Below are 27,572 nucleotides of genomic sequence, written 5' to 3'. Positions count from 1 at the left end.
GGAGTGGGTGCTCCTGTGACGGCGCAGCTGGAGTTCATGATTGATTATATTAAGTTCCGAACAACCCGAAGTAAATTTTATTTGCTCGCGGCGAACACGATCTGTCCCACTGTGCGCTCAGATCCGTAGCGGAATTGTGGAATGTATATAGTTTAGTGTTGATTGCCAACTTTCTCAGTTGGTACAAAAATGCTCTCATGACACTTGTAATTTGTTGTTTAATTATAATACGCGGGTTTATGTTTATAGTATAATTAATAACTTTATTAATTCTTCAATTAAACATCCGCTCTGAGTCGTGATCAGCTTAAGACTAACTTATGATCTAGGCTTTCGAAGCTGTGAAATTCTGCGAGGTAAAAGCTCACTTATACAGCATGTGTACATACATATAGGATTTCTGTGTGTATGCATGTAAGTATATATGACACCCCGCGCGCAAGTTTCGACAATATCTTTGTTGAAAATTAATTGTATCTTACAATATTTTTATCGAGCTTACATATTAACGTCTTGGTGGTTATATATTCGTTTAACTTGATCCTTATAAATTTTATGATTCGGGTTGTCGACAGATACGAGATAATTACCCTGTTGCTCATAACCTTCAACCCTGTTGCTCTGTTGCTCATAACCTACTTTATTATTTTTGACAAAATCGTTCTTAAAATTATCATTAGATTCTATAGGTTGTTTTGACATAAGCTTTATTTTATTGTCTGCTATCTTTTTAGATAGTTTTTCGATGTCTTCAGAAGAGAGTAAATTATTTAGAATATCGATTGGCCTAATGTTAGTTGTATTATGGATTGTGTTGTTGTATGATATTATAGCCTTTAAAACTTTGTCTTCCAGGCTATCTTTATTGTTAGGATCCGCATTGAATAACCGTATGTGTTCGTTTAAAGTTAGATGAAGGCGTTCAATATCTGAATTTCCAGTTTTTTTGTATGGGGTCGTGAAATGGATCTGGACATCATTGTCCTGGAGGTATTCCCTAATTGTTAGTATATTAAATTCATTGTCCGTAACAATTTTCTTAGGTTTTCCTAGATATTGGAGTCTTAGTTTAATTGCGTTAAGCAGAGAAATCCATGATCGGTCTTTTAAAAAATGTGTTGTTGCATATTTACTTAATTTATCGATTGTAGTAAGGTACATGATATTTCGTTGTGGAAACCATATATCCATATGAATTATATCATTCAGTTTTTCAGATGATTCGGTTATACAATAATTATATCTAATTGGGCGGCGATCATATTTAGCTGTGTTGCATATATTGCAGTTATTTATATACTTTTGAATTTCTTTTAACAAATTAGGGTAATAATATAATTGCTTAATTTCTAACAAAATTTCATTTATGCCCCTGTGGTTGTTTTTTAAGTGTTCAATTTCTATAATTTTTAACATTTTCTCTCTATCTGTAACGTCTTTTAATAGTATACATGTTTTTAGTACTCTTAAATTTGTATTGTTGGAGAAATATTGTCTATAATTTTCTTGGAACATTAAATATAATTTTGTGTCTTCGCAATAAATTACAACTAGTCCTTTTTCGGGTATTATTTCTTGCATGACTTTTAACAATTTTTCGGCATCGCCTTTTGTTTTAACAATGTGTCTAACTTTCTTTTTGTACAAGATCTTTGTGGATCGTGAATCATTTTCACCAATGTTAAGTATTATTTGATTTCTAAAAATATTTAGACATTTTTCGGTAATTGGGATAAAGTTTCGATCGTCCGATATTGCAGTGTGGATGGTTTCAATATCGTCCAATTCGCTATTGAATAATTTTATTAGCTGTTCGGAAAAATCCTGAATATCATCTACGACGTTTAAGACGTTGATGCGGAGATTGTTTTCTATTTCGGCCAAAAAAATATCTTCGCTATCTATCTCGAGGCTGTCTTCGTCTACTTTTGCGCTATTGGAGCTTGGGATTCTACTGAGGCCATCCGCCAGAGCGTTTTCTTTTCCTTTGATAAAGCTTATATCGAAATCAAACTCATTTAACTGAATTTTCCAACGTTGAAGTTTTAGATTTGGCTCTTTTAAATTGTTTAGCCAAACCAAAGGTTTATGGTCTGTTTTTACCACAAATTTCCTTCCGTACAGGTAATGCTTAAAATATCTGGTTGCCCAGTAAATGGCTAGGAGCTCTTTCTCGATCGTACTATAGTTTAGTTCGTGAGTTTTGAGCATTCGACTCGCATAGTAAATGACTTTATCATCTTGCATTAAGACGGCTCCTAACGCATAGTTGCTTGCGTCCGTGACGAGAGTAAATAGTTTTTTAAAGTCGGGGTATACTACAATTGGTTCGCTTGTGATTAGTAATTTAAGTTTATCAAATGCCTCTACGAAGTCTTCATCTTCTAAGTTTACTCTCGAATTTTTCTTCAAATATTTTATAAGGGGCTGTGCAATTTTTGAATAATCTTTTATGTACCGTCTTAAATACCCTGTCATGCCCAAGAAACTTTTAATCTCTTTTTGATTTGATGGTAGTTTGATTTTGTTAATTGCTTCGAGTTTGGTTTTAGTAGGTTTTAGCCCTTCTTGATTCACTATGTGCCCTAAAAACTCGATTTCTTGTTTTGCAAATTGACACTTGTCAATCTGTAGTCTGTAGGCGTTGGAATGTGGACGGAGCGTTTCTTAATCCGAATGGCATACGCAAGAATTCGTAGTGCCCACTGGATGTAGAAAATGCTGTCTTATGTATGTCATCCGGATCCATCTCGATTTGGTAAAACCCTTTAGCGAGATCTAAGCTTGTGAAAAACTTACATCCACCTAATTTGTCAAAAATCTCGTCAATATTGGGTATAGGAAAACGATCCTCGATTGTCTCTTTATTTAATTTACGGTAGTCTATAACTAACCGCCACTTCTTGAGATTTGAGGCATCTGTCTTCTTCTGGACCACCCATAACGGACTATTATATGGACTATTAGAGTGTCTAATTATTTTTTGCTCGAGCATCTCGTCTATTTGTCTGTTAACCTCCTCAGTATGGATCTCAGGATATTTGTAAGCTTTTGAGTAACATGGAATATCGTTTCTTGTTTTAATGCTATGTTTGACTTCGTTAGTAAAGGTCAGATTTTGATAATTCCTATAAAAGAGGCAATCATATTCATGTACAAGCTCTTCTAGCAAGGTTTTTGATTCCTGATTGACATCGATTTTTTGGATTGAGTTATTAAGAGTTATAAGTTTGTGTGTTATATTAATGTCGTCTTGTATAAAAAGTTTTAGAGTGACGTTATTAATTATTAACTTCTTGTTAGGATAATCTATGATGGCATTTAAATCGTTTAGAAGGTTCCCTCCTATTAGCCCGTCGAAATTTTGATGGAAATTATATTCGAGGAATTCACACCAATAATTTTTTATATTAAATTCCTTAAATGATGGGAATCTACATAATTTTTTTATTTTTATTTCGTTTCCTAGAGCTCGTATTTTTATATCAACATTGGTTTTCCATTTTGGGTTACAGACGTTTTCGTTAATGATGCTGAACTCTGCTCCAGTATCTATAACGAAAAGTAGTGTCCTAACGTGAGTTTTAATTTCTATATAGGGTAATCTTCTGACCCTACCGATTGAAAATTTCCACTCGATTGATTAATTTCCATTGGTTCCGAAAACAGTTTATTTTGCCCAGAGGACTGGCTGTTTCGGCTATTTGTTGACATTTTTGAGCATGCGCTAGCTGAAGTGTCTTTTGCCTGTTTTTGATTATCCTGGAACCTTGAGTTGGTACTGAGTTTATTATTGCCAGGTTTGAAGTGGGTTTGCTGGCCTTTATTAGAATCGTCCGTCTCGGGTATTAGTTGCTCATTAGAATTTTTATTATCATCGCTGAAATTTGACCTATAGTTTGGTTTACTATTTTTATTAGTTTTCCGGAAAGGTCCGTAAATCGTATAATTCTGATGTCTAGCATCCTCGATGATTTTATAGGCCTCACCTAATGTTTCGGGGTTTCTAGCGAAAATCATAGTCTTAGTTGGCTCTGGCAAGTTATCTCTAAATACTCGCAAGGCAATTCTGTTTATTTCGCCTGTGCTGTATGTCTCGTCGTTGTGTGTAAGTATACGATTATGCAAGCGATTTGAAACGTCGCTAATTTTATCATAATATTGTTCTATTGTACCGTCTACCCTACACATTTTAAGCATGTCCATTAAGTTATCGCTGCTTTCTTTTTCTCCGAAGTTTTTTAGCAAAATTTCTTTGAGTTTATCCCAATTTTCGATTTTACCGTACCTGTGAATAACTGGTCTTGATATTCCTACACATTTATTTCGTACAAAGCCGAATAAGATTTTTCCCGTTGCATCGTCGAAACCGGCGAGCGTTGGCATAATTGCTTCAATTTGCGAAATAAAGTCTGGCAATTGGTTAACGTCGGTACCATCAAAGTCTTGTACATTTTTCAAGCAGTTCAAAGTTAAATTAAAGGCGTTAATACTAGTAGCATCCATTTTTAACTTAGCTTAACTTAACTTATGTGTAAATTACCCAGACAAGAAAAAGTTTTAATTTATGTTTAGAACCACGGTTTGTCAATTGCTGCTTCGCACCGATCGCCTTGTTCACAGTTTCCAGTCGTAGCGGTAAGAAAAGCTTGTAGTTTACCTTCTCCACGTTCGTCTTAGTTTTTCGTTCTTCCTTCTTATCTTGTTCTGCGTGTTACGTAAGGTGCTTTTACCACGTGTGCGCTTTGTATTTAGCGATGTCCAATACTATATTTTTCCCTCTGTTAATGTAAAATATTGTACTGGAACACGCAATTTTAGAATTTATAATTGTCGATATTAGGTAGCTGTAGTTTTATGTTTTAAATCCTCGTCGCCAGTTTAGTGTTGATTGCCAACTTTCTCAGTTGGTACAAAAATGCTCTCATGACACTTGTAATTTGTTGTTTAATTATAATACGCGGGTTTATGTTTATAGTATAATTAATAACTTTATTAATTCTTCAATTAAACATCCGCTCTGAGTCGTGATCAGCTTAAGACTAACTTATGATCTAGGCTTTCGAAGCTGTGAAATTCTGCGAGGTAAAAGCTCACTTATACAGCATGTGTACATACATATAGGATTTCTGTGTGTATGCATGTAAGTATATATGACAATATATATATGAAGTCTATGCGCGGGCGAATGCACTTGCTTTGTGGAACGTATGTTTGTATGAAGTCTATGCGCGGGCGAATGCACTTGCGCTGTGAAACGTAAATATGTATGTGTGCTTGCAAACTAGGTTAGGTTAGGATGAGGCGGCGATGCGGAGTCAGTGACTGACCCCCCATCCACTTGAGCCACTGGAGCTCCTTGTGATACCGCACAGGTAAGGTCCTACAAGAGGACCTCTCCCTTCCTATCTACTGATGTGCCCAAGAGTGTTCTATCCTTCCTGCGGTGGCTCGCGGTCTCATCCAGATTTACGAATAAAAGCTACGAGTCTGCGTGGAGCGATCTCCGCGAGGTCAGTTAGGTCCAGAAGTGTTGCTGCGCCCAAGAATATGAGTCGGCTGCGCCACAGCGCAGGGCATTGACAAAGGAGGTGTGCGACTGCCTTTTTCTCTTCTACATCCCCACAGCTCCTGCAGTAGTCATAATGTGGCCAGTCTAGCCGCGTGTGCTCCAATTAACCAGTGTCCCGTAATTGCCTTGACTTCCAGACTACAGTCCTGCCTATTAAGGGCGATAAGCATCATTGACCTTATCCTAGAGCGGATGGGCTATATCATGCGTGAGTTCCTGCAGTTTTGGAGATTTCTCCATTTCCTCAGTGATGCGCGGTCAAAGTGATCCCTGCATTTTAGCCTACACGTAGCTAAGGGGATACCTACTGGTTCCTTCTCCGGGAGGAAAGGATTGAAAGTACCTGCTCTTGCTAGTTCGTCGGCGGCGCAATTACCCTCGTGGACCCTATGTCCGGGCACCCATATGAGGTGGATGTCATACTGCTCTGCCATCTCGTTAAGAGATCTGCGACAGTCATTTACTGTCCTGGAGTTGCATGAGAATCCGTCAAGTGCTTTGAGTGCCGCATGACTGTCTGAGAAGATACAGATTGTTTCTTGATTGCGAGTAAGTGCTGGGAATCTGAGAGCTTCTTCGATAGCTATTACTTCTTCTTGGAACACACTAAAGTGGTCGGGGAGTCTGAAGGACTCATTTAGACACAGCCGTTAGCAATGAATACCGGCTCCCACCTGGCCATTCAATTTTGAACCGTCTGTGTAAATATGGAGGGAACCGGCTGGTCCCGGGATTTGTGTGGCCCATTCCTCCCTTGTTGGAATGTAGACCTTGTATTTTAAGGTGGGATGATCGACAGGTAAACAGTAGTCTGTAGACCCGTTCAGTGGTATGTTCAGTGGTATTTCCATAGTCAGTCCATTTTTATGTGCCCGTCTCGCGTAGCCTGATTGCCGATAGCGTGGCTATCTTGACCCCCATTATCTCTATTGGTAATAGGTCGAGTATAAAGTCTAGGGCATCCTACGGTGTGGTACGTAGGCTGCCTGTGATACAGACCTCCGCCATCCTTTGCGTTTTCCTAAGTTTCTCTCTAATTGTGGAGTTAGTGAGAGCAGGCCACTAGACCACCACCCCGTAGAAAAGGATGGGTCTTATGACCGCTGTGTAAAGCCATCTTACTATTTTTGGGGACATTACCCATTTAAGGCCAATGGCTTTTCTGCAAGTATAGAGCGCGATTGTTGCCTTGTTAGCTCTATCCATAGTGTTTGACTTCCAGTCCAGTTTCCTGTCTAGCGTAATCCCAAGGTACTTGGCGCTACCGCTAAGGGAGAGTCTTTCTCCTGATAGTTTTGGAAGCCTTAAGTTGGGTATTTTGTACTTCCTGGTGAAGAGGACGATCTCGGTTTTGGACGGGTTTACACCTAGTCCATTTCTAGCAGCCCATGTTGAGAGGTCATGCGGTCACATAGAGTCTGGGGAAATTTCCCATAGATGGCAATTTCTACATCATCCGCGTAAGCGGTAACTTTGCAACCACCACCTTCTAGGGATTGCAGTAGGCTATTAACCGCGACGTTCCACAGTAGGTGTGAGAGTACGCCTCCCTGTGGAGTGCCTTTTTTGACGAATCTATGAATAGATTCTCCTCCTAGTGACGCCTCATCAGTCCTGTTTATCAGGATCTGCTCTATAAGGCGTAAGGATTGATTGTCTATTCCTAGTCCCGTCAGCGCATTGATTATCGAGCTTGGTAGGATGTTGTTGAACGCACCTTTTATGTCTGTTTCCGTGGATCGGCCCTTTCTATACGCATGCTGTGATCCCGAGATATCATCTGGGTTGATAGTAAGATTAATATAGAGGCTGATTAATCTCTCCATTGTCTTGAGAAGGAAGGACGACAGGCTTATTGGTGTGAAGTCCTAAGGGGTGCAGTGCGATGGTTTTCCCGCCTTGGGTATAAATACGACTTTTGTCCGCAACCACCTTGCGGGTACGATGCCCATTCTGAAAATTGCTAAGAAAGCTTTCATGACCCAAGACCTCAGATTGGGACCGGCTTTAATTAGTTGAGCCGGAAAAATGCCATCTGGGCCTCGGGATTTGAAAGGCTTGAAGCTATTTATCGCCCAGCTGAGAAACCTGTCACTCAATAGGTATTCAAGTTGGTTAGGGAGGGAGGGGCTATCCCCTGTCGCTGCATTTCTAGGGTTGTTACTTCTAGAGAGCATCCCGGGAAATGTGCCTCTGTGAGAGCCTCTAGGGTTTCTTTGCTTGACGATGTCCAGTGCCTTCTGAGATTTTAATGTATCCTAATTTGGTGCAGTAGTTGCGAGAACCTTCCGGAGTCGGGAGGCCTCTGATGTTTCCAGGCTGTCTCTGAGTTTGTCTAATTCTATGTATCGATAGTCCGAGAAGGACTGTTTCTCTAGGACTCCCCATCTAACAATCCTGTCTGCTAGGGATTCAGAGTAAAGAGTGACGTCAAGTACTTCCCTTCTGTTCTTAACTATGAAAGTGGGTTCTGTACCCCTGTTACCCAATAGAAGATTGGAGCTTAGGATAAAATCGAAGATTGACTCACCCCTCTCGTTCGTGTCAGTGCTTCCCTACTGATGATGATGGGCGTTAGCATCGCAACATATGATCAGGTCGATCTTGTGCATCCTGCTGTCTTCCACCAGCTGCGGGTGCGGGGGGAGAGCCTCCTGGTCGTGGCCCATATACGCCGAACATACCCTTAGAGGGCCATTTGGGATCTCTATGGCTGCGGCTACGTGGTCTTTATTGCTGAAATTGGGTAACAAAAAGAGGTTAAGGTTCTTTTTTGCGAGGATGAAGGCTCGCCTTTTACCTGTTGTATCGGCTTTGCAGAGCCTAAACCCGACGCCCCCAACCCCAACCCAAGAATCCTGTCTCCTAGGATCCAGGGTTCCTGGATGAGGGCCACATCAGCTCCACTCTCGGCGAGGTGGAGTAGGAGGGCAGCTGACGCCGCTTTACTGTGGTGGAGGTTTATTTGCAAGATCGTCAGGGACATTTTTACAAATCTCCACCACAGTAACTTCTGCCTCCGTCTCGGAGCTCAGCAGAGAGTAGTCCTCCATTTCGACTCCACTTTGCCAAGTCGCTTTCCTCCGAGGTGTACCCTTCCAGGATGTCATTCTACTCATCCGACATTCCTTCCGGGTGCCCTTCTTCGATCGGCTCCTCCAAGTCTGGCTCCTGCGTGTCTGCCTCCAGCCCGATACCTCCTGGCTTGGCCTTCGCATCGGATTTGTAGATACGGACCGAAACGTGTTCGAATCCGTACTTCATCCGGGGCTCCGTTCTCTCCAGGGCTTTTACGGTCTCCTCGTTGAGTGTGAGGATGACCTGCCTCCGCAATCCCACTGCCTCCTCGACCTTGGCGACTCTCCAGTCCGCATTGGGAAACGTGGGATTGCACATCCTAAGCAAAGTTAGGATGGTCTTAGGATCGGCTGGCTTTTCAGTGAGCCACACTCGCGCCCTCGGTTTACTTGGGACCTCGTCCCAGTCAACCGCCACTAGCTTAGCTCCAGGGTAGACCTCTCCAAGCGATGCAACCTCTACCTAACGCGCGTCTTGGCAGGCAATTACCTTGAAGCTACCCTGATACCATCCTGCGTCTTCGCATTCTGACCAACAATACATCAGTTAATAATTAATTATTATATTTAAACTAGTTGCTTGCTGCTTGACCCGACAGCCGGGATCCGCCAACTATATCTATATAGCTATATATTATAGCTGCCTTATAACTGAACGATCGGAAACGGTGTTTAGTAAAATTACCAACTTCGGTCCAACAGCCCAAGGAGAAGAGAACGTAAAGGACCAGCTAGGAAAGGATCCGTTGCAGAGGACGGTTTCTCTAGAAGATCAGGGTATCGGAGTCGAGTTGGGCAACGAAGTGAGGAAAGAAAAAGTCTGGCCTGCGCATTACCGACTCCTGAATCGCGACCAACAGTCGTGGTCCTGCAAAACAGGGAAAAGACGACTCGTGAACTCACACCCGTTAGAGACCAATCGAGAACACCCCGGTCGCCAGCCAAGCAACTCCCAATCCTGGCCCGCTAGCGCCTATGCGCGGTGATACCAGGTGAAGCGGGGGCGACAGCCACAAGCAACTCCCAATCCAGGCTCGCTAGCGCGTATGCGCGGTGTTTCCCTGGTCTAGCAGAGTAGAAGAGCGCTGATCATTTTTTGACCAGTCGCAGACGACCCATGGGGGTGTTCCGAATGAATTATTTCATTTATTACTTTCAGGAAGGCCTGCGTTTGTGCAGCGAAAGGGCGACGGTAAGGGGAACCGATCCCCCTGTCAATGCCTGGAGTGCCCGGCCGATCCTCTACCGAGGCGTGGAGTGCCCAGCCGATTCCCCTGCCGACGCGTGTAGTGCCTGGCCGATCCCCTTCTAGCTGATAACCCGCCAATACGTGAAGTGCCTTGCCGATCTCCCTGCCAATGCCTGGAGTGCCCGGCCTAACCCGCAGCCGAGGTGGGTGTGCCAAGCCGTATTCCCTGCAAGCTGATACCCCTGCCGAGACGTGAAGAGCCTGGCCGATCCCCTGCCAGTTGATAACCCGCCAATACGTGAAGTGCCTGGCCGATCTCCCTGCCAAGGCCTGGAGTGCCCGGCCGATCCCCTGCCGAGGCGTGGAGTGCCCAGCCGATTCCCCTGCCGACGCGTGGAGTGCCTAGCCGATTCCCCTGCCAGCTGATAACCCGCCAATAAATGATATACCTGCCCGATCTCCCTGCCAATGCCTGGAGTGCCCGGCCGATTCCCCTGCCGAGGCGTGGAGTGCCCAGCCGATTCCCCTGCCGACGCGTGAAGTGCCTGGCCGATCCCCTGCTAGCTGATAACCCGCCAATACGTGAAGTGCCTGGCCGATCTCCCTGCCAAGGCCTGGAGTGCCCGGCCGATCCCCCTGCCGAGGCGTGGAGTGCCTGGCCGATCCCCTGCCAGCTGATAACCCGCCAATACGTGAAGTGCCTGGCCGATCTCCCTGCCAAGGCCTGGAGTGCCCGGCGGATCTCTCTACCGAAGCGTAGAGTGGCCAGCCGATTCCCCTGCCGACGCGTGGAGTGCCTAGCCGATTCCCCTGCCAGCTGATAACCCGTCAATAAATTATATGCCTGGCCGATCTCCCTGCCGAGGCCTGGAGTGCCCGGCCTAGCCTTGAGGGCCCAGCCGATCCCCCTGCCGAGGCGTGGGGTGACCAGCCGATTCACCTGCCGACGCGTGGAATGCCTGGCCGATCCCCTGCCAGCTGAAAACCCGCCAATACGTGAAGTGCCTGGCCGATCCCCTGCCGACGCGTGGAGTGCCTGGCCGATCCCCTGCAAGTTGATAACCCGCCAATACGTGAAGTGCCTGGCCGATCTCCCTGCCAATGAGGAAAAAAAAAGGAAAGAGAACGGCAAAAGGAGGAGAACACGTGGGAAAAATCTAAATCAAATAATTTAATAATTTTCTTCGGAGCTCTAACTACATTTCGAAGAAACGAGACTTGGAGCTCATCATCCAACTCAAGCCACCAGAAGGCACGAAAGGAAATTGGTCACCTTTCCTGGGTGGCACCCAGGTTTATTTTTTAGAGTTGGTTAATAAATTTATTTATTTATTAATATTATTTATATATGATCGTTAACATCATCAAACGACAACTGAATCCGAAAAAATCCCCGGGCTGCGACCTCATAACTCCCAAAATGATCATTGAGCTCCCATACTGCGCCGTTTGCACTCTCACCCAGCTATTTAATGCCATCGCAAAACTTGGCCACTTTCCAGTGAGATGGAAAAAGTCAATTATAATAATGATAGCCGGGGAAAGACCACACTATCCCCACGTCGTATAGACCAATAAGCCTTCTCTCTTGCCTATCAAAACTCTTTGAAAAATGCCTAATGACTCGGATAAACACATACCTGAGAATCCAGGAAGGAATCCCGTCACACTAATTTGATTTTAGAGTCTTACCTACACGACAAAAAATTTGTCGTGAGGGGCAACACCGCTATATCCGATGATTACACTGTTGGAGCTGGAGTTCCTCAAGGCAGCGTGCTAGGGCCAATATTATATTTCCTCTTCACAGCAGATATCCCGACAAGCACACGTCTAACAACATCCAAGTTTGCCGATGACACAGCTAATCTTAGCCGCTCAAAATGCCCGATTCAAGCAACTGCGCAGCTAGCTCTTCATATGGTCGATGTCGAAAAATGGCTGTCAGATTGGCGAATTAAAGTGAACGAACTAAAATGCAAGCATGTTACGTTGTAACATGCAAGCATGTAAAATGCAAGCATGTTATTCTGAACAGGCAAAACTGCCCGCCGATAACATTAAACAACAATCTACTCCCACAAGCAAACGAAGTAACATACCTAGGAGCACATCTCGACAGAAGACCCACATTGCGCCGGCACATTGAAGCCAAAAGAACACACCTAAAGCTAAAAGCCAGCGGCCTTCATTGGCTTATCAACGCTCGGTCACCTCTTAGCCTTGAATACAAAGTCCTGCTGTACAACTCGGTACTAAAACCTATATGGATGTACGGCTCCCAGTTATGGGGGAACGCCAGCAATAGCAACATTGACATAGTTCAAAGAGTTCAGTCGAAGATCTTGAGAATCACCGGGGAATGCATGAAAACAATCACCGGGGCACCGTGGTACGTTCGCAACGAAAACATACACCGCGACTTAAACATTCTACCAGTCAAAGAAGCGATCGCAGAACAGAAGGTAAAGTACTTAACCAAGCTATCGGTGTACCCTAACCACCTGGCGAGAGGTCTAACAAGGTTGAGCAACCAACCACGCCTTCGTCGCAATGACTTACCCACCCAGCGACCGACCTGAGGGACGCGCAACCAGAATGCAGTCTTAGTATATTGTTAGATAAATTTTAATGATAAGATTCGTCAACTTATTGTTAGTCTCAAAATTAAGAGTAGACTCAATAAATAACATGAAAGCTATAATAAAAAAAAAAATAAAAAAAAAAAAAAAAAAATTTTGTTTGTAATTAATCAATTATCTGTATTCGTCCCAAGGTGCCCTTAGGTGTTATGTTAATCCATGTTTAATGTTTAATCCATGTTTTTTTTCAAACTGAAAAGATAACAAAAAAAAACAAAATAATAATATAATATATTATATAATAATAATAACATAATATTAATAACAAGAAAGGAAAGCTAACTTCGGGCGGAGCCGAAGTTGATATACCCTTGCAGTTAAAACCGGATATGTATCGCAAACATCGGATAAAGTTGGCCGATCCTTATGGAAATATGAATATATAATCCAATTTATTACAATACAAAATCTAAAAAAAGTCCCAAACTTCTATCTTCAAACATACCAAAGTTGGTATTTCTACCAAAAACCATTTCCGATCGTTTAGTTATATGGCAGCTATAGGATATAGTCGGCCGACCGACATGCCGAAATTTGGCATGTCGTATTATTTTGCCAAAAATAGCTCTCATGTCAAATTTGAACTCTCTAACTTTAAAAACACCAAAGTTATACCATTTCCGATCAATCAGTTATATGGCAGCTATAGGATATAGTCGGCAGTACCTTATGAAATCTGGCATGTCGTAATGTTTTGCCAAAAATAGCTGATACAGGTGGCACCGTTGCCGGGAGACTACTTAAAGCCACCACCGAATATTCACAGCCGACAGGATCAGTGTAGGCCGCTGAAGAGAGCCGCGTCCAGGAACGGCTGGAAGGAACGGGGTTAACAACAGTCCGGGCAAGCGTTGTCACTGGAGATGGAGCCGGAATGGGACACGTCATGCGTACCCTCGGCAAGGAATCCAGCCGAGTCGGTGGGACAGTCTCGAGGGTCAAGCCAGGTCCGAATGGAAGTGCGACACCTCCACAAATGGGGCTTGATGTTTAATGGCAGTCTGAGGATGCTTCTGAAAGCATGCCGATGAGTTTGTGTTCCGACTGGAGCATCTTCAGAGATCGTATCGCATTCCGTGGAGCGAGGTGTTAAGAGAGTTCCATGGGTGGAAGGTCCAGCCAGACAATGGTATTGGATGTACAAACGTACCAACGAAAAGACAGACTGGCCATACCTGCGGTACGCACTCCAGCAACAATTCCAAAGCCATCGGTCAAATTTAGAAAGGGAGTATGAGTTGCCGAGGAGGAAACAAAGATCCAGAGAGAGTGTGGAGGATTATATTCAGGTTATGTTGACAAAATTGGAGACACCGGTATCCAATTTTGATCTAAAAAAAATAATAAAAATTAACTTTAAAGAGAGGATATTCAATATCGTGTATCCCATTCATGTCACAAGCCTGGAGCAGCTACGCCATGAGTGTCACGATGCGGAGAGGATGCTAGCCACTCGATGGTCTAGGCAGTCAGCGGAGGGTGGGCAGCAAAGAGGATTCTCCCATCGTCCGAGGGTGGAAGAGCTGGAAGATCAGCAGGAGGACGAGGACAGCTGGCCCGAGGAGGGGGAAATCAAAGCTCACCACCGGCAAGAGGGATAAGTCGAAACTAAATTTCTGGAACTGCAACGAGCGGGGGCACATGTTTTGGAAGTGTGAATCGACGGTGCACAACATATTTTGCTATAAAGTATACTTTGCTATAAGTAGTGTTAAGCATAATAATCAAGTATTAGTTAATATAAATAGGCAGAGTCTAACGGTAAAAAGGTCGGATAGGAATCCTATTGCAGTGCGAGGAGCGGATTACATGGAGGGTAAGCCGTGGTGTTCCCAAGAAGACCGAGTAACTCCAAGAATCGAGCGTGCCCGGCGAAGGATCACGCAGCGAAGGACCGAGAGACAGAGGATATGTGCGGCCATTCGAGCAGCGGTGAGCTGCGTTAACAGGCCATTTTCGATCGTAGAGTTGGAGGGAAACAGCATCGAAGGCCTGTTAGACAGTGGTCCGTCAGTCTCCTCGGTGAAGGATGCCTGGAGTTAATAGAGAGGTGAGTTATAGAGTTTTGCGGTGAAAAACATATCCGGAGATAAAATACCAAGGGCAAACTAACCGCATCCCGATCCTGCTTTGCCCCTCCTTCAAGCAGTAACTTTATCTGGGCGTAGACTTTTGGAGGAAGTACCACATCACGCCCGAGGTCGTGGAGGTCGAGTCCTTTAAGAATGTGAAAACCGAGTTCCACAGCAAAGGGGAACCAGTAGAGCCTCACACCTTACCAATGAGCAATCGTCTAGATAAGGTAAAGGAAGGTTTCTTTTCATATGAGCATCAAGGATTAGGACTCACTTCAAGGATGCCTACCCGTTGCAAAATATAGAGTCCACCCTCAGCCGAGTCGATGACACGATTTTCATCAGCAGCATCGACTTGAAATATGCGATTTGGAAAGTGGAAATGGAGGAAATGGTCGTCCGTATACGGCTTTCACTATACCTGGCCGCTGTATCAGTTCCGGAGGATGCCTTTTAGATTATGCAATGCGGCGAAAAGACTGTGCAGGTAGGTTAATGGGTAGAGTCATCCCACAGAGACTCAGAGACCGATTGTTTGTATACTAGACATCTGCATGAGTGTCAAAAAACACACATTCAAATGTACAATGCTTAAAATGAGTTAAGTGAACGCACTGAATTTTCATCGAAATAATCCGCAAATTCATCGTCTACTAACTGGGATTCATTATTGTTGAGGTCAAAGTTGTCTTGGAGATCAGTTACGACTACGGGTTTGTCTAATTCAAGGTCACATCAAAAATCCTTCAAAATGGGCTCTATTTTTGTCTTTATACACTTTGTATAAAGTATTGACACTTTGATAACGAAAAAATTATAATTCTACCTATAACATAAAAAAGAAGGCTTCTCTTTTATTTGGTTGTCCGTATTTTCGTCTTTGTTCTGGAGTTCAAAAAAGGAATGTATCTAAATCCTATGAAACAACTCGAAACAACTTTAATTTCACTTTCCGTTTCGTTCATTCTCTTTCATTTAGTTTGACCTGTCAAATTATGAGAGGAACAAAATCTTGTACTCATTCAATGACATTTCATTTCTAGCATTCCCTTCACTTCATTTTATTCCAGTGGAAGGCAAACTCTCATTTTTCATAGCACGCGTGCATAGGGTAGAAAATTCTGCCTCCGCTCTGCCGGCACACTGACAACACTCTTAATTTATTTTAGAAGCTCTCTCATTTTCTCTCATTTTGACTATTTGACAGCCCAAACTTAAAAGTCAAAATGTTTCCACTGAGAAAATTTCAAAAATTTTGAAAGGACAAGCTTGGTCTTGGATGGATTTACTTGTAGCCAGTTCATAACTGCCCATGTTAAGGAAAACCTCAGTTTGTCCGTCATGCGGTCGCATAGAGTTTCTGGGGAAATTTTTCAGACAAGGCAATTGCGACATCATCCACATAAACGATAACTTTGCAACCACCACCTTCTAGGTTTGTAGTAGCCATTAACCGCCACGTTCCACAGTAGGAAGGGAGAGTACACCTCTTTCCGGAGTGCCTCTTCTGACGTATCTTTGAATAGATTCTCCTCTTAATGCCGCCTTAACAATCTTGTTTACCAAGATCTGCTTTATAAGGTGCACGGTCGACCCCTAGTCTCGTCAGCGCATTGATTATTGAACATAGCAGGATGTTGTTGAACGCACCTTCTATTTCTAGAAAAGCTATAAGTGCGTATTTCTTCTCATTAAGTGCCTTTTCGACGAACATAGTGATCTCGTGGAGTGCCGTCTTCGTGAATCTGCTCTTTCTATACGCATTCTGTGAACTCGATATATCATTTGGGTTAATGGTAAGATTAATGTGGAGGCTGATTAGTCTCTCCATTGTCTTGCGGATCTGAAGTCGTTAGTGGTGCAGTGCGGTGGGTGCTTTGAGTATGAATTAAACCTTCTAGGAATTTGAAAGGCTTGAAGCTGTTTATCGCCCCACTGAGATACTTATTAGGTTAGGTTAGGTTGAGGCGGCGATGAGGGCCGGTTCTGACCCCCATCCACTTGAGCCGCTGGGGCTCCTTGTGATACCGCACAGGCAAGGATCCTACAAAAGGACCTCTCCCTTCCCACTACTTATGTGCCCAAGGGTGCTCTATCCTTCTTAAAGCGGCTCGTGGTCCCATCCAGATTTACGGATGAAGGCTACGAGTCTGTGTGGAGCGACCTCCGCGAGATCTGTAAGGTCTGTAAGTATTGCTGCGCCCAAGAATTTGAGTCGGATGCGCCCCAGCGCAGGGCATTGACACAGGAGGTGTGCGACTGTCTCTTCCTCTTCTTCGTCTCCACAGCTTCTGCAGTAGTCATAATGTGGCACCGCTAGTCTAGCCGCGTGTGCTCCTATTAACCAATGTCCCGTAATGGCCTTGATCGCCAGACTACAGTCCTGCCTATTCAGGGCGATAAGCATCATTGACCTCTTCCTAGATCGGATTGGCCATATCATGCGGGAGTTCCTGCAGTTTTGGAGGTTTCTCCATTTCCGTAGTGATGCGCGGTCAAAGTGATCCCTGCATTTTATCCTACACGTAGCTAAGGGGATACCTACTGGTTCCTTCTCCGGTAGGAGAGGATTGGTAGTACCTGCTCTTGCTAGTTCGTCGGCGGCGCAGTTACCCTCGTGGTCCCTATGTCCGGGCACCCATATGAGGTGGATGTCATGCTGCTCTGCCATCTCGTTAAGAGATCTGCGACAGTCATTCACTGTCCTGGAGTTGGATGAAAGACCGTCAAGGGCCTTGAGTGCCGCTTGACTGTCTGAAAAGATACAGATCGTATCCTGATTACCAATAAGTGCTGGGGATCTGAGTGCTTCTCCGATAGCTATTACTTCTGCTTGGAAAACACTACAGTGGTCTGGGAGTCTGAAGGACTCATTTAAACACAGCTGTTCGCAATGGAAACCGCCTCCCACCTGGCCATTCAATTTTGAGCCGTCTGTGTAAATATGGAGGGAACCGGCTGGTCCCGGGATTTGTGTGTCCCATTCCTCCCTTGTTGGAATGTAGACCTTGTATTTTAAGGTGGGATTATCGACAGGTACGCAGTAGTCCGTAGACCCCGTTGGCGTGCAGTGGTGTAGATCTAACTTGGTATGTCCGTAGTCAGTCCTTTTCCATGCGCCCGTCTCTCGTAGCCTGATTGCCGATAGCGTAGCCATCTTGACTCCCACTATCTCTACCGGTAATAGGTCGAGTATGAAGTCTAGTGCGTCCGTAGGAGTGGTACGTAGGCTGCCCGTGATACAGACCTCCGCCATCCTTTGCGTTTTTCTAAGCTTCTCCCTGATTGTGGAGTTGGTGAGAGCAGGCCACCATACCACCACCCCGTAGAAGAGGATGGGTCTTATGACCGCTGTATAAAGCCATCTTACTATTTTTGGTGACATTCCCCATTTAAGACCAATGGCTTTTCTGCAAGTATAGAGCGCGATTGTAGCTTTGTTGGCTCTATCCATAGTGTTTGATTTCCAGTCCAGTTTCCTGTCTAGCGTAATCCCTAGGTACTTGGCGCTATCGCTAAGAGATAGTGTTTCTCCTAATAGTTTTGGAAGCCTTAAGTTTGGTATTTTGTACTTCCTGGTGAAGAGGACGAGCTCTGTTTTGGATGGGTTCACACCTAGTCCATTTCTAGCTGCCCTCGTTGAGAGGACCCTAAGTTTGTCCGTCATGCGGTCACATAGAGTCTGGGGAAATTTTCCTGAGAAGGCAATTGCGACATCATCCGCGTAAGCGATAACTTTGCAACCACCCCCTTCTAGGGATCGCAGTAGGCTATTAACCGCCACGTTCCAGAGTAGGGGTGAGAGTACGCCTCCTTGCGGGGTGCCTCTTCTGACGTATCTATGAATAGATTCTCCTCCTAGTGACGCCTCAACAGTCCTGTTTACCAGGATCTGCTTTATAAGGCGTACGGATTGATTATCTATTCCTAGTCCTGTCAGTGCATTGGTTATCGAGCTTGGTAGGATGTTGTTGAACGCACCTTCTATGTCTAGAAAAGCAATGAGTGCGTATTCCTTATCACTAAGTGCCTTCTCGACAAAAGTAGTGATTTCGTGGAGTGCCGTTTCCGTGGATCGGCCCTTCCTATACGCATGTTGTGATCCCGAGATATCATCTGGGTTTATAGTAAGATTAATATGGAGGCTGATTAGTCTCTCCATTGTCTTGAGAAGGAAGGACGACAGGCTTATTGGTCTGAAGTCCTTGGGGGTGCAGTGAGATGATTTTCCCGCCTTGGGTATAAATACGACTTTCGTCCGCAACCACATTTGGGGTACGATGCCCATCCTGAAGATTGCTGAGAAAGCTATCTTGACCCAAGATTTCAGGTTGGGACCGGCTTTGATTAGTTGAGCCGGAACAATGCCATCTGGGCCCGGGGATTTGTAGGGCTTGAAGCTATTTATTGCCCAGCTGAGGTATCTATCATTCAATAGGTATTCAAGTGGATTAGTGGTGGGTGGGCTATTCCCCTGTATCTGCATTTCCAGGGTTGTGCCTTCTCGAGAGCATCCCGGGAAATGTGTCTCTATGAGAGCCTCTAGGGTTTCTTTGCTGGACGATGTCCAATTGCCCTCTGAGGTTTTAATATATCCTACATTTGGTGCAGTAGTTGCAAGGACCTTCCTGAGTCGAGAGGCCTCTGATGTTTGCTGAATGTTCGTGCAGAACTCGGCCCAGGCATTCCTTTTTGCCTTGCGAAGCTCTTTGTTATATCGCCTGAGGTCCGCTTTGTACGACTCCCAGGCTATCTCCGAGTTTGTTTTTCTGGCAAAATTGAAGGCCTTGCGGGCCTTGGTTTTAAAGGGCTCAAGTGTTTGCGACCACCATGGTGGTTTCTTAGACTTGCTTTTGCCCGATCTGATTTTGGGACAAGCTTTATTGAGTGTCCACCATGGCATCCAGGGCTGCCCTACTATCAACATTCCCTGTTGGAGGATTTCCCAAGGAACTATCTAGCTTCTTTCTATATAACTCCCAGTTCGCTTTTCTTGGGTTGCGTACCGTTAGTCGATTAAAGTTCTCGAAGTTGACCACTAATTCTATGTAGCGGTGATCTGAGAATGAGTGTTTCTCTAGGACTCCCCATCTAACAATCCTTATTACTAAGGATACTTATTACTTATTATTACTCACTTAATAATAATTAACTCACTTAATAATTATTAAGTGAGTAATAAGAGATACTTATTACTCAATAAATATTTGATTTGGTTTGGGAGGGAGGGGCTTTCTTCTGAGAGCACCCTGGGAAATGTGGATTTGTGAGAGCCTCTAGGGTTTATTTAATGAACGTGGTCCAGCTACTATCCGAGGTTTTAATGTATCCTACATTAGGTGCAGTTGTTGCGAGAATCTTCCTGAGTCGGGAGGCCTCCGAGTCTTTTGAATGTACGTGCAGAACACGTGCAGAAGGTTTTCCCTGCTGCCAACGTCCCTTGTTAGAGGTTTTCCTAAGGATCTTTCTAATTCTGGCTTTTTTAGCTCAAAGTTCGCTAGGATTGCGTACTGTTGGTCGAATGAAATTCTCGAAATTGACCACTAATCCTATGTATCGATGGTCCGAGAAGGTGTGTTTCTCTAGGACTTCCCATCGAACAATCCTGTCTGCTAGGGAAACAGAGTAGAAAGTACTGTTAACTACTCCCAATACTGGAGTATTGGACGGTTCAAGAGTCTGGACTCCCCCAGACCCAGAATGGAGTATATCAGGACCGCAAGGAATCGGTACAAAAGAATTTCTTAACTTTTTCACTTAGAGGTTTTAACTGGGGTGCAAATATTGATCTACCATCTTATAGTAGCAGACTACTTCTAATAAACTTACCTAGCTCAACAAATCGTAGGAAAAAATCAGCATTCTCTAACATGCTTAAATTAACATTCCTAATAGAAGGACTTCTCGAGCGCCCCTCGGTCGTCTGGGCCTCTAAGCTTAATAATGAATGCAGGAATGCTTGCTGATGCAGTAATTGATGCACAAGCCATTTACAAAATTCTGAAAGACCAGGAAAAAAAATAGCAGCTAAGGGTAGATCTTAGCCATTTAGTTGAACGAAGGATCGACGCATGCATGAGAACAGGATTCGAACAAATTATCCAGAAGTTAGAGCAGAGCAAGGAAAATATCCTCGATGATGACGCAGGTGGAAATTAATCAGCCGGTCAACAGGCAGTTCTTCCATTACAGGAATGCTCAGAGGACAAACGAAAGGCGGAAAAGCCGGCAATTTTCCTAGCACCACCGAGATCCAGTGCACCGCCGACTGAATTGAGACACCAAAGACGGGCCAAAGACACCAAGCAGACAGGGAACATATCGATTACCACCGGGGCAGGAATCACAGCAGAGAAGCCGGCTGTATTTACCAATCGATAAGTGGGGATGTCCGGGCGTCCAGGAATGATGAGGGCTGAGGATTTCATATTCCGAGTAGAGCACCTGAAAAAAACAGTATGGGATACCATGGATTAAGGAACTACGGGACTTCCGCCGATTGCTGACTAAGGAAGCACCCGAATGGTACTGGCTACTGAAAAAGAAAAAAACGTCGCATGACTGGGAAGAAGTGAAAGAAGCTCTGCAACGCAAATATTGTGATAATAAAAGCGATTATGGTCGGATCCAGGATATCGCGGAGACGAAAAAACGGCAAGGAGAGTCGCTGGCTGGTGGCATCCGGAGTGGAAAATGACTGGATCATCAATACGGGCAGTGGGTGTGTACACAGTATCGGTGTGTATCCGATCCGAGTGTACACACTGGAAAACCTACACGACGAATTCAATTCAGGTAGAACGAGCCCTAAATCCGTTATAGACAACGTATGACTGCTGGGTACAAGCCCCGGGACGGCCAACGAGTAGAGACTAGAGGAGGTGTATCCGTATTGGACGGGCGAATCTGCCGAAGGAAGCGGGACAGAAAGGTCGGGGGAAACAGTGGAAGCAGTCCAGTCGCCAGCGGAAACCTCGGTAAGCAATTACGTGCTGGAACTGTCAGCAAGAAAGTCACGTTTACATGAACTGCTAAACGGCTCAGCGGAGGCTTTTCCGTTAGGTAGGGAAACGAAATAGGAACGTTGCGGTAGCGGGATTTGGTCACCAACAAGAGTATCCGTACCCGACAAGCTTAAAGGAATGATGGAGCTAACATCACGAGGGGTGATTCAAAGCATGGAGAAGAGGGTGCGTCGGTACAAAGAGGCGAAAAAAAATCTACCGGCGGAACCAACTGGCAAGGATGACGATGGTCACGAGAAGGGTAAAGAAAACCCGAGAGCACTTTAAAAGAAGAAAAAAGGAACGTAAAAAAAGCAAAGTAAGCAGCTCGGAGATGTCGATGACGCGGGGAGGAACCAAAATAGACTCCCGACCCTACGCTATGGACAAGGTGGCAGGAATGGGGATGAAAGGGGTGTTGGATTCCGCAGCTTCAGCTATTTTGGTCGGAAGAGGCTGCAGAGAATGGGTGGAATGTCTCAAAATTCCATGGAAGCCATTCCAGGAGGCAGGAGCTTGAGATCGCTACAGAATTGTTTGGAGTAGACGAAGTGGAAATTTCCCAGGAGGAAAGCACGCGTTCTGACAGATAGAGTTGGACGGCGTCAGCAAAAGTACCGGGTACCGGGACGCCCGTTGTACCATTTCGTGGTTATGCCGATTGCAGCGCAGAGGCTGTGTCGGTCTCTCCAAAATTTACGTTGTATTTAAAATCCCTGAAAAGCGAAAACAATGCTCCGAAACGGAGACTAAATTTTAAACTTGTTAAATTCAAATTAAAACAAGAAAGGAAACCTAACTTCGGGCGGGGCCGAAGTTGATATACCCTTGCACTTAAAACAGGATATATATCGCAAACATCGGATATAGTTGGTCGATCCTTGTGAGATTATCATAACACGAGTATAACCAATTTATTAGTCCCCAAGCTTCTATCTTCAAAAATACCAAAATTTTATATTTTTACCAAACAGCATTACTAAATACCATTTCAGATCGTTCAGTTATATGGCAGCTATAGGATATAGTCGGCCGATCCGGGTTATATACTGCGTGCAAAGGAAAGACAACCTTAAAAAGTGTTTAAAAGTGACAAGTTTAAAGACGATAGATTACAAACTGAGAGACTAGTTTGCGTAGAAACAGACAGACAGACAGACGGACAGACAGACGGACATGCTCATATCAACTCAGGAGGTGATCCTGTTCAAGAATATATATACATTAAAGGGTCGGAGATGTCCTCTGATAATTGATGGGAAAGTTCTTAACATTTTGACAGAAACCAATTTGACCCAGTCTTGCCCAATCTGTGACGCGAAGCCCCTGGAATTCATGACTATCGCTCATGTTTAATAGGACAAATTTACGCCGAATAACTAATAATTTATTAGTTAATAATAAATTAATAATAATTATTATTATTATTATTACTAATAATAATTTACATTTTAACTTTTTATGAAGTCCATTCCGAGTATGGCATCAAAAAATATTGGGAAGTTATTGTTGACTATTTAAAATTGAAATGGGACAATGAATTTTCCTGTTTTTTTTCTATAAATGTTAAACCTTGAGACTTAAGAGTACCTTCTCCTACTTGTATTCCAGACATTATTATTATTTTTGAAGTATCTATTTCATTATAATTATCGGGGTGTTATTTTTAAATTAATTATTTCAGAACCCGTAACTATTAAAAGAGTTAGAGCACCTCGGATCCTAACATGGAAGTTGAATATGGGTCGACAGTCTTTCATTCATTAGGGTCAGTAGAATTAACCGCCCTAGGATTGGCCAACTCCTACCGCTTTCCCTCTTCAACTTCTCTTATCTCTGTCTACGATGATAACCATGGTCAAGTTTGCCGTTCCCACACCCACGCCCCAATTGACTGAGCAAAGCCGTCCCTAAGTAGACCAAGGAGGCATGGTAGTGACCATCTGTGCAGTTTAGAATAGTTTACTTTACCCAATCTTATGACCGAAGCGTACGTCCGTTACAGATTTCTGGCATCCAACATGGGACCAAGAAAGCCGGTCCGTTATAGATTTCCTGATGAAGCCCGATGAAGGCCAATAAAGATCCGTTGTAGATTTCTAGTGCCCCAGAGTGGAGCCCATGAAAGCCATTTGTAATCTACCGAACATTTTGAGTTACTTGAGTGTGAAGAGATTTAGTCTCCCCACACGCAAAAAGAGATAGCCGGGGGCGGAAAAGGGTCCAGGGGGTGCGAAAGCGGGAAAAGTGGTCAAGCACCGGTCAACAACCGGACAACCACGGGAAGTATCCCAAGGTTCAGTACAGTAGGAAGAGGGGAAGGTAAAGACCAGAAGCCTAGCCTAGGGGTAGAAGGGGCGGTGAGGGGCAAAGCACCGCCACTCCGTGGGAACACAGAAACACTGTGCAACGTAAAAATTCCCGTAGCGGCAGGATAATGGAAAGGTAGCCAAAGGGGGTGAGGGGGATCAGCGCGTAGCGCAGCCGTGTTTAGAAAGTGTAGCGGGGTTAGCATCAGCGAAAGAGCAGAATCCAGGAAGATTACCGGTCAATCAAAGCAGTATATAAGGAGGCCCATTAGAGCGAATCGAGACGAGTCTTTTTAAGAAGTTTGTAGAGTTGATTCGAAGGACCGCCCCAAGGAGAGTAGAGTGTGAAGGACGAGCTAAGAAAGGATCTGAGAAAGAAAGGAAAACACGCAATGGACACTAAGATGGCAGAGAGAAGAGTACCCCAGGACAAGGATAGATGCCCAAATGACAGCCTGAGCGCCAGAACAGATCAGGTCAGCAAAAACAGGATCGGCAGTGGACAGAGGTCCGAGGCAGGGTCCGGTTGAGAACACAGCGCAAGCATGCACAGGTACGATGACATGGGCCATTGGGCGAATGGATGCAGGAACCCAAGGATGTTGTTCTGAAAGATGTGCGGCGCGACAAGGGTAAGGAGCAGTGATCCCAGCCACAGGGATAAGAGCATATTCTCAAAAATAATTGAAGGACTGTTAGGAGACAAGCAGAAGTTGTCAGCAATCATTGAGATCGGAGGCACGAAAGTAAGCCATGATAGACATAGAGTAACGGTGAGCTTTATCTCGAAGAAACTAGCGGGCAGCCCGGAAATCACCGAGCAACGCATCGCGAAAAGGAGATAGATGAAGTTGGCCAATAGAAGCCACACGGAGACACGCGTCGCATTGCGGGCAAAAATAAGCTTCGGTGACAGCACAAATGCCCTAAACCTGCTAGTGATGCCAGGCATGGATGAAAGTCTGTGGCTAGGATGGGACCTCGTCGGTGAGTTCGCACAAGGCACATGCAAGGCCACCACGTTGCAATACTGAAAGGAGAGTGATGGGTCAGGGACCGTCTGAAGGATAGGCTGTCCATAGCAGTGGCAGGATACCCAGAGAAGTGGCAAGAGGAACGCGATGAGATGTTCGAACATAACGCAGTCCAGGAGCCCAGAAAGCAGCGGTAGTATCCCGAAAACCCAAAAATATAGGGGGAGATAAACGCGAAGGTGGAAGAGCTGCTGGAGAAAGGATGCATCGATCTCTCGAATAGCGCGTACAGTTAGTGATGGTAAATAAGAAAACGGGTCAAAGGAGGATGTGCATGGAATTTCGAAAGATTAATGCAAAATCAATAAAGGACGCGTACCCGATGCCACGGATTCATTTCATTTTAGACCAATTTCGGGAGTCAAAATTCTTTAGCATCCTCGACTTATAGGTACTACCAGAAATCCGTATCAAGAGTTCGGCACCGCTGCTCCAAAAAACCTGACCATGGATTCCCAGGTCGAAATCGTATACTCCTTAAGGGCGGCTTGAGCCTCCACCCACTTGAGTTGAAGGATCCAGCTTCTGGACCACAACCCTGCAGAAGGCAGCCTGGTTTTTCCTTCGGCTAAATCGCTGATGCTCAGAATAATATTTATATATTATTGGGTATATTACTTTACAGCCCTTAAAAAAGATGAACTCGCTTTATTTGGTAGTTGGCTGGGAAGTGATGAAATCCGGAAAGTTTGGTTGCTTAAAACCACCAAACCCGAATGACGTTTTTTGGTTTATTTTATTTATTTTATTTCTCTTTCAATCAAAAAAAAACCCACAAAAGAGTAGTGCATCGGCAGATGCATGCTCAATAAACTATCTGATCTTAAAACAAAAGAAATTGCAAGAAATTGCAAGAAATTTTGGCTGCATCCAAAAAAATTCTATCTTATTTATAATTAAGACTAACCTAAATCATTAATTTTTGTATCTTTTATTGGCAAATTAGAATCATTTACTTAAAATTTAATCAATAAAATTATATAACTTAATTTTCAGGCCAAGAAGAAAATGAAACGCTACTAAGACTGGAAGAGAAACTTGATGAGCTACCGGTTTTTTTAAGCAACACAGAAGCTGATCTACAAGAAGCAATAAGGGAGGGAAACCGTTTGATTTCAGAAATTCGAAAGCTTGACTTTTCATTAGATAAATGCCAGATAAAAAAATTTAAAACTGAAGAAACCATATTAAAAAGAGCTGAGGATCATCTTATAACTGATAAGGCTACTGCCTACCGTTTAAAATTATTAAACAAGTCACAGGAACGTCGACGAAATGTTGACTTATCGTTGTCAAAAGTACAAAACCAATTGGCATCATCTATGCTCGATGTTGAAAAACTTCGAAGTTTCGTATTTAATTCAAAATCGTATAATAGTTACGTAAAATCAAATCTAAATAATGCTGAAAATAAATCATCTTCATTAGAAAATGATTTAAAGAAAATGCATTCACAAATTCAAATAAAAATGAAATTATTTGAAAAAGTCACCAACAAAATAGACATAATGCAAAAATTGTTTGGTGATGTATTCGGTAGTCCGACCGAAATAAAGGTAAATTTATGGCATAAATTTAAAAAGTTTCCTTAAAAAAAATAATATTTTCAGATAAAACAAATTGAAAAATCAATCCACACAGGAGAGTTGCAAATTCGAGAGCATCAGCAATTTTGGATTATGTTGCAAAATCATTTCGTGAATTTGTCTCAAAAAAGGAATGACCAGCTTAATGAAATACAAGTAACACGAAAACGTATGTAACAAAATTTTGTAAGGTCATAGCACAATATCCATTTATAATACAGGCAGACAATTTCGATTGTTTTTTTTTTTCTTCCGCGCATAATTTCAACTGCTCCATAAACATAGGTTCTGTCAACCACAGTTTCCGCGGTGCACCTAAGAAAAGAAATTGGCCGTGTAATTGCGTTGTTTTTAGTACTTCCGTTGACAATCATTGTTTTTAGTACAACTCATTTTTGACATGGTACGTATGTATACCAACAATTAATAATTGGCATCTAGCAGTTACCATGTCTTTGGAAAACTCATACAAAGTTAAAATCTCTGATTTTATTCATTTATTTTGAATTAAAGGAAATAATTTTATTTAATTGAAGTTTAATAGTAGGTTATTAATAAAGGTAAGAAGCTGATGGAAAATGCTAGAAAAACAGTAGAAGCAAACAAATAAATGTATGAAACCGGCGATTTCAATTTTATATAATTATTCCAAGGATATGAAAAAAACAAGAAAAAAAAAGCTAACTTCGGGCGGAGCCGAAGTTTATATACCCTTGCAGTTAAAACCGGATATATATCGCAAACATCGGATAATCATAATAAAACTAATTAACTAAAATAAAAAATCTAAAAAAAGTCCCAAACTTCTATCTTCAAAAATACGAAAGTTGATATTTCTACCAAGTACCATTTCCGATCGTTCAGTTATATGGCAGCTATAAGATATAGTCGGCCGATCCTTATGAAATTTGGCATGACGTAATGTTTTGCCAAAAATAGCTCTCATGTTAAATTTAAACTCTAAAACTCTAAAACCACCAAAGTTGTACCATTTCCGATCAATCAGTTATATGGCAGCTATAGGATATAGTCGGCCGATCCTTCTGAAATTTAGCATGTCGTAATGTTTTGCCAAAAATAGTTT

The 27,572-nt window shown here is 43.5% G+C and overlaps 1 protein-coding gene across 3 annotated transcripts in view; it reads left to right on the top strand.

The window, feature by feature from the left end:
* Positions 1-27,572, top strand: part of l(2)41Ab (lethal (2) 41Ab) — a 212,838-nt gene that overhangs the window by 92,522 nt on the left and 92,744 nt on the right. For 2 of the 3 annotated variants that reach the window (XM_043211565.2, XM_070277131.1), the window contains exons 3-4: positions 25,899-26,458; positions 26,513-26,657. The exons of the other annotated variant lie outside the window; for it this stretch is intronic. In XM_043211565.2, coding sequence (XP_043067500.1) covers positions 25,899-26,458; positions 26,513-26,657 — 705 coding nt within the window. The remainder of the gene's footprint in view (positions 1-25,898; positions 26,459-26,512; positions 26,658-27,572) is intronic. 3 annotated transcript variants of the gene reach the window in all.

Source organism: Drosophila bipectinata, chromosome 2L (assembly GCF_030179905.1).
Source record: "Drosophila bipectinata strain 14024-0381.07 chromosome 2L, DbipHiC1v2, whole genome shotgun sequence".
NCBI lineage: Eukaryota > Metazoa > Arthropoda > Insecta > Diptera > Drosophilidae > Drosophila > Drosophila bipectinata.
The sequence above is the reverse complement of the archived record's forward strand: the minus strand, read 5'-3'. Positions and strand labels throughout refer to the sequence as shown.